This window comes from Apteryx mantelli, chromosome 4 (assembly GCF_036417845.1).
Source record: "Apteryx mantelli isolate bAptMan1 chromosome 4, bAptMan1.hap1, whole genome shotgun sequence".
NCBI classification, from domain to species: Eukaryota; Metazoa; Chordata; class Aves; order Apterygiformes; family Apterygidae; genus Apteryx; species Apteryx mantelli.
Window position 1 is genome coordinate 13,194,637 of NC_089981.1, and position 7,492 is coordinate 13,202,128.

Below are 7,492 nucleotides of genomic sequence, written 5' to 3' on the forward strand. Positions count from 1 at the left end.
TCAAAATCCTGGAGCACCAGGATTAAGGAACATATCACAGAGTGCACCTATCTCTGTGCCACCAAAGCCAGGGCAGAAGCTTTGTACTGTGGAGAATTAAATAGCCGTTAAAAAAAAATACATGACAGAAACTAAACGCTTCAAAAGCTTAATACTAATGCTATATCTTTCTTGGTTTGTATCCACTTCTGATATAGAACTCATCATTAATAATGAAAAAATGCTGATGAATCATGTGTCTGTCTTTATTTTCCCAGGTGTATAAGCTGTATATTGCATATTGCCACCCAACTGATCAACATGGAGAATGTAAGCAGTGTGAAGGAATTCATTCTTCTGGGCCTTTCAAAGAACCAAGGGGTGCAGAAAATATGTTTTGTGGTGTTTTTGTTCTTCTATATTGTTGTTGTGGCAGGAAATCTGCTCATCGTTGTCACTGTAGTTAGCAGTCAGCGTCTGAACTCCCCCATGTATTTCTTTCTCTGCCACCTGTCCATTGCAGATCTTTGCCTCTCTTCTGTCACAGCTCCCAAAATGATTGCTGACTTCCTTGTTGAGAAGAAAACCATTTCCTTTGTGGGTTGCATGGCACAGCTATTTGGGTTACATTTCTTTGGCTGCGCTGAGATCTTCATCCTCACAATGATGGCCTATGATCGCTACTTTGCCATATGCAGACCCCTGCACTACACCACCCTCATGACCAGGCGTGTGTGTGGCTGGATGGTGATGGGTTCATGGGTGGGGGGCTTTGTGCACTCCCTGGTGCAGACCCTCATAACCGTTAGCCTCCCTTTTTGCAGCCCCAACAAAATTGACCACTACTTCTGTGACGTCCATCCCCTACTACAACTGGCCTGTACAGACACCTATGTTGCGGGCATCATTGTCGTTGCCAACAGTGGAATGATTGCTTTGGTCTCTTTCTTCATCCTGGTCACGTCCTACATTGTCATTTTGTTTTCCTTGAAAAGGCGAACGTCCGAAGCGCGGTACAAAGCCCTCTCCACCTGTGGGTCCCACATTACTGTGGTGATTCTCTTCTTTGGGCCATGCACATTCACCTACATACGCCCATCCAGCAGTCTCTCGGAGGAGAAGAGGTTAGCTGTGTTTTACACTGTCATCACGCCCATGCTGAACCCACTCATCTACACGCTGAGAAATGAAGAGATGAAAAGTGCCATGAGAAAACTGTGGAATAGAAAAGTCTGGAGTGAAAAGGGTGAGGTGTAGAACTGTGGTAACATTTTCTCAGGAGCTGAGAAAATCAAGTCTCTCTCACTATAATTCCATTTTGGAAAATTTACTGAAAGCTCCCTTTTGAAGAAAAGCTTGGTTTTAGCTGTTGCAGTAATTAGGAAGACGCTGAAAGTTCATGTTTTGATTGGAATGGCATTGTAAACTCTGTGACTAGCAGGGATTCCCTTTATGTTCTCTTTTTGAATAGCACAGGCGCAGGACTGGGGCTTCCAAGCACTGCTGAGACACCAGCAAATAAAGAAATGAATGCTATCAAAAATATTAAAATGTGTTCCAGGCAGAGCATCCCATTAGTCCGAGCTCTCCCAGGTGTAAACTTTCCGTCAGACAAACTCCATCTACTCTGTAATCTACTCAGCTAGGAAACGATGGCCCAAGGTGTCTGCAAGGCTGTTGGTCCCCTGCTGCTGGAAGCAATTGTACCAAAGGCTTCCTTCCCCTTTACTTTGGAATAAATGCCTTCTTAGGAGTACTGCATTGTCATATGCTGAATCCACGGGTTAGCAATTAAACTGCTGATATTAGATGCTGGTTGGGTCATTTGCTGATGCAGATGATATGAGGAGAAGCTTCTCCCCTTCCCATTCCAGTGCAACTCTCTGCCTTTCTGCAGTAGTTCACCTATCACTAATGCCCTCCTTCCTAACCATCCCCTCTGCCCTTCATCTCTGCCTCAGATTTTGCATTTTACTGTTTAGACTAATAGAGAATCAAAGATCCAAGTGAAAGATAAATTGCTCACTGTAGGAAATTGTCGCCACCAAAGGACGCATTGGGGGGCACAATTTTATGTGTCAGTGAAAAAAAAGAGTTGTTTGGAAATAATTCCTGTACGCAGGATAACTCCTAGCCCAACAGGGCACATCTACAGGCCCAGGCAAAGGAAGAAACATGTATTCTAAGGGAACAGCTGGAGCAGCTACTCCTGCAGGAGGGAAGAGAAGAAATGTGAAGATGGAAGATTAAATCATCTCAGAGCCAGTCACAGCTGCCACAGGGAGGTTAGTTGTAGCAGCTAAGGTTCTCCACAAGGACGAAGGAGCCACGAGGAGCCACGGGACCCTGACTCCTACCTTGCCAGGAGGAAAAGAGCAAATGAGCTGCGTGAGGGAGAAAGACATCTGTGTAATGCACTCTGAAAGTAACTAAAGCACTTTCTTTTTCCTTCCTTCACTTCACGTTCCCTATAAACACTTGCTTGCACTTGTGTTGCACCTTAACATGGCTTAAGTGTGATTCAAGATAAGAAGGTGTTCCCTGCACGGAGAGCGGCAGATCTACAGACCAAACCGTGGGACAATGTCAGAAATGCTCTGGTTCCCCGAATGTCCTCTGCTCTATGCAGGGGGTGGCAGAGTGGGTTCCCATTTCACAGGCATGCACCAGTACACTGCGGACGTCTCAGTGTCTTCTGCTCACCGTGGTGGGTTATGTGGATGGCAGCCAGCAGGACGGAACTGGGATAAATCCTGATTCTCAAGGCTTAGAGGGATAGTGTCCCTCAGGCCCGGGCCAGCATGTCCCTCACCCAGCATTCACACTCTGTGGACACAGCTAAAGGTGGGACCATCCCCACCTATTTGTAGCAGTCTAAATTCTTCATGCAATGAAGGACAGTTGTCTAGATGAGCACCATTGTCAACAGAGAGGGACAGGTGCCTTCAGAGGTTGGTCTGTCTCACCATAGGTGGGGCAGGTAGAAAGACAGATGGGGCCCACTGACCCCCTTCATACTGAAACTGCTGAGGGGTTAGGACACACGGCCAGTTCAAGCTAAGGCTTATAATTTAAAAACTGTTTTTTTTTTTAAATCTTTTGGGGAAGAACGCCATGATTTTTCTGATTTCTCTTCCGGCTGCTGGATGCTAGCAGGCAACAGCGGGACCATAGCTTATGGAAAGCGACTACAACAACAACATTTGATTCCTCTACACATTGGCCCAGATTCTTATAATGACTTAATATGAGTACTAAACAGCTGCTTCTGTATTTTGCATTGCCTGAGTAAAAATACCTGGCAAGTAGTGAGGCCTGACCACAAATATTTTTAAAGTCTTGAAATGATTTCCTCGTTTACTTCTTGTTTCAAACGTGTACAGACCAGATGTCTAAGTGCCAACAGTCATATAGCACAGTTATGATATCTACTTATGCTGCAAACGTGCAATGGTAAGAGCAAGTTAATAAGAAAGAAGAAAGCATATGTGAAATATTGTCTTCGAAGGGAAAAAATATCTGAGACGTGTAAGAGACATCTTTACTCAAAAAATGTTTGATTGCAAGGGTAATGTGAACACAAACTCTTGCAAATGGTCAGCCATGACATTGATTTTAAATAGAAATGTTTCCAAAAGAAGCACATAGCTAATACTAAATGAAGTCCATTTATCTGGACAGCATTGGAAAGCAAGCAAGAAAGCAAGCAAACCTCCACACAATGTGACATGGTCTAGGTGATCACGCTCGAGTCACCCTGTAGAGATTACTCTAATAGCTGTCCAAAATATATATTTTAGCTCCCTGTCCACTGATTCTTTCTGACAAAGAAAACTTCACATGCCTCTGCGATCTCATTGCTTCTGGTAAGCTTGTGCTTCTGCTGTGCAATTTACTTGAAATATTTCTGCCACAACTTCCCCATCTGGAGAGAGAGAGAGAGAGAGAGAGAGAGAGTTGTTCTTGCAGATGCTCTTGGAAGTTGTTTTTGCAGAATGAGAAATGGAGCTAGACATTCAGGCTGTCCGTTTCATCCTCTGTAGTTTTCAGCCCTGGCAGAGATGTGGACTGCTCTCTTGACACATAAGAATCAGTTTGGAGCCGAGAGGTTTTGATGAAACCGCCTGAAGTGGTCTGAGAAGGCCATCAGAGGAGAATAGAAGGAAATCCTGCCTTTGAAAAGAGGCATTACTGTTGAGTGACTTTTGTGAGGTGCATTTTATGAAGTAGAAAGAACTCCAATTTTTTTACCCTTTCTTTTAATTGGTGTCTTCTTTGCTTATTTTTTCAGTTATATGCCATTTCCAGAAATATCTGTCAAAAGGAAGATTCCGGTGTTACAGAGTCAAGGAGTCAATAGGTAGCTGCAGCACTGCCTATGTACTCAGTCTTAACTTGTCCCCTCTAGCTGTACACATCGTGGCAACAATGCTCTTAACACACACGCTTTGGGCTTCCCCACACTGCTTTCCCTCTGCCCACGGAGTGGCATGGAGTTAGGGACGGAGACATGAAAGAATATTTCCTCTGCTGCTGAAGTTGGAGGGTGGAAGAGGCAGAGATCTCGTGAGAAAGAACTGATTGACCTGTGATTGTGGAACAGGATTAAGATCCCAAAGGATTTGCCAGTATTGTGGACATTGTTATGCAGCTCTTGCCATCTATCTTTTCAGTGTAGAAACTGAACACTAGTGATACTTGCGTACTGCACTAGAGTGCAGCAAAGGTGAATACAAGGGTGTTGGTGAGTAAAGGAGATTCAGCAGCGGTGTATTTATTACCCCGGTGGCATCACAGGTGTGTTTATGGGGGTTTCCATGCCCAGTCCAGAACTTGGCTGAGGTGTACAAAAACCTTACTGACACATCGTTAATGCAAATTATCTCCAATATTCACCCATGTGCTGTAGGAAAGGTGGTCTGAGGAAATACAAGCCTGCTCTTTTGGAGACTGAGGTCACAACCCAGAAACTCATGAGCAATAACTGGAACCAATCCACACAAGATGTAGCCCAGTACAGCACATATAGGACAATGACTCTCCTGCTTCAGGTTTCCTGGCATGCCTTGAACATGGTCTGATTTCACTTAGGGCGCCTTAAAGACAGTTTGTGCCTAAAGGCACATCTCTGCTAAACAGACATGAGGTAGGTGTCCACTTTACCTCCTCGATAGTTGAAGTGATGTTAATTAGCCAGCTGCCTTGTGTCATGATGTGAATACTGATGGTTGCACAGAAATGCATGGACATTCTACCAGAGTCAGAGAGCACTAGTAAGGACTAGTTCTGTTGAATTCCTTCAGAGGGTTGAAAAAGAAGGTACGTTCACTGCTTGAGCAGAATTCCTTAGGGGATGACTAACGTGTTGAGACTCAAATCAAAACATGCACTACCTTTCTCAGTCAGTTTTTCGTTTCCAAATCAACACTTCAAAAGTGGATGTTTAGGCAACTTAGTGACTACTCTTCCTTTTTAAAAGGGGCAAAGATCAGAAATATGAATCTGGAGGATATTTCCACCAACTCCCTCAAGCAAATAAACGGAACTCGCTATTACACACATCAGTAACACATTCTGAGTTAGAAATCAACTGTCACCCCTTGAGAGAAGCATTGACTTTGAAAGGAAACTTTCCCCAAAAGGCATAAAAGGGAATACATTGATATTGAACATACCAGTGATCGACATGGATGTGTACTGATAGCACTGTGTTTCTAATGCCATCACAGGTGGCTTTATTCTGTGCTTCAGGTCCTGTCTACGTGACGTATGTGAAGAACAAGAACAATGTGACGGAGTTTGTCTTCCAGGGACTCACACAAGATGATACATTAGCAAAAGTATGCTTCACATTCTTCGTAGTCTTCTATGCCGCTGTTATTCTTGGAAACCTGCTTAGCATCATCACTATACAGAACAGTCAACAGCTGGACTCTCCCACCCCATGCTTTTTCCTGAGCTGCTTGTCCTTTGTAGATATCAGTTACTCTACTGTCACAGTTCCCAAACTCATTTATGACCTTCTTGCTGAAAAGGAGACCATCTCTTCTGCGGGCTGCATAGCACAGCTCTTTGGGGTCCATCTCAACCATGGGGAGGCAAAGAGAAGTGTTCAGGAGGGACTTTTCAGGAATGTTGTTCTATTTTTGGCATGGCTGTTCAGAATAGAACTGAAACTAAATTCAAAGTTTCATGTAGCTCTCATCTTTCTTTGGAAATTGTCAGTAAAAAGGATGTGAGGATATTGTCACCAGTCAAACCCAAGCCTTTGGGGTGGTATTGTGGCTTTTACCTTTAGACACCTTAGAGCTGTGTAAGTCTCAGGTCTAGGCTTCTCCTGGCATTAAGAGGAATAACTAGGTATTTTGAGAGGTTATGCTTTCCCACTAGCTCCTACGAGCTTCAGAGAGTGGTGTCTGCTCACGTTTCTACACAAAAAAAGTGATGGTGGTGCTAAACTTCCAAGAGAAAGCAAATCCTTCAGGATGGCACAGCACAAGCAGGTTTCATCTCACATATATTGGTGTGCTGACATGAGGTGCCTCGACTTGAGAAAGCTGCTGAAGACAGCAAGAGACCTTTGAGGGGACTGCGATTCATTGCATGGTAAAATAGGAGCATGAGAGGAGCAGGATGCTGCACTAGGTGTCTGCCTTACAGTGAAGGGTGACATACACTGTACTAGACTTTCCAAGGCTCCCAGGAACACTGATGGACACAGAGGCCGTTCCCCAATGCCAGGCATTCACTCCGATTTTCATCAGTCTGTGCCAACCTGGTGTCTCTGGGAACGCTTCATTTAAAGGAGCTCTGCTAACACCTTTCCAAGGTCTTGGCCTTATGTCATAGCTGAGCTTTATAATCTATCAGAGCAGCAATCCAAGCATGGTTAAATACCATAGTCAATGTTGGAGCCACAATCCAGTTCAATTGTCGGGACATTTTTCACCGCTTTATTTAGAGACTGGATGAAGTTTCATACTTTGGCCAGTCGTCTGGTGCTTTACACTATAAAGACCTAAGGAATAGGCATCTCAGTGGAAATATGGGGATCCAATATCTCTCCATACTCCATAAGATATAACCTGATTCCTAGCTGAACACTGAAAATTTCCCTAAAATTCTTAACAGTACTGTTCTTGATCCATCGAGTTTTCCTCAACTGTTTGCAGCAGGGAAACCCCCAAATGCCCCTACAACCTCCTGACTCTGGGCAATGCTGTTCTACTGCAAATAGACTTACTTTAGCATTGCTGTCATGACAAGTGATTCAAGGCCAGGATTTTCCCAAATCTCCTCCTGGAACTGAGATTTGGGGAAGGGAAGAAGAGGAACAGGATTCTGGATGTTGGATCAGAAGGCTTTCTTAGAAAAGCAAACTGTAGATTTGAAGAGACAGCAGCTCTTTAACATTTTAAATTCCCTAATTTTGTCTGGGTTTCTCGAGGTGGAGACTAAGGGATAGGTGAATGCAGGGCTTATGATAATCTGTTCTTTTTGATGATATTTGTCA

General features: G+C 44.0%; 1 protein-coding gene across 1 annotated transcript; it reads left to right on the forward strand.

The window, feature by feature from the left end:
- Nucleotides 1–285: 285 nt before the first annotated feature.
- LOC136991937 (olfactory receptor 4S2-like) lies at nucleotides 286–1,224 on the forward strand (the record flags this gene model as incomplete). Its single annotated transcript, XM_067295435.1, has 1 exon — nucleotides 286–1,224. A coding segment is annotated over exon 1 (924 nt), but the record flags the coding sequence as incomplete, so codon positions are not given.
- Between the last annotated feature and the right edge of the window lie 6,268 nt (nucleotides 1,225–7,492).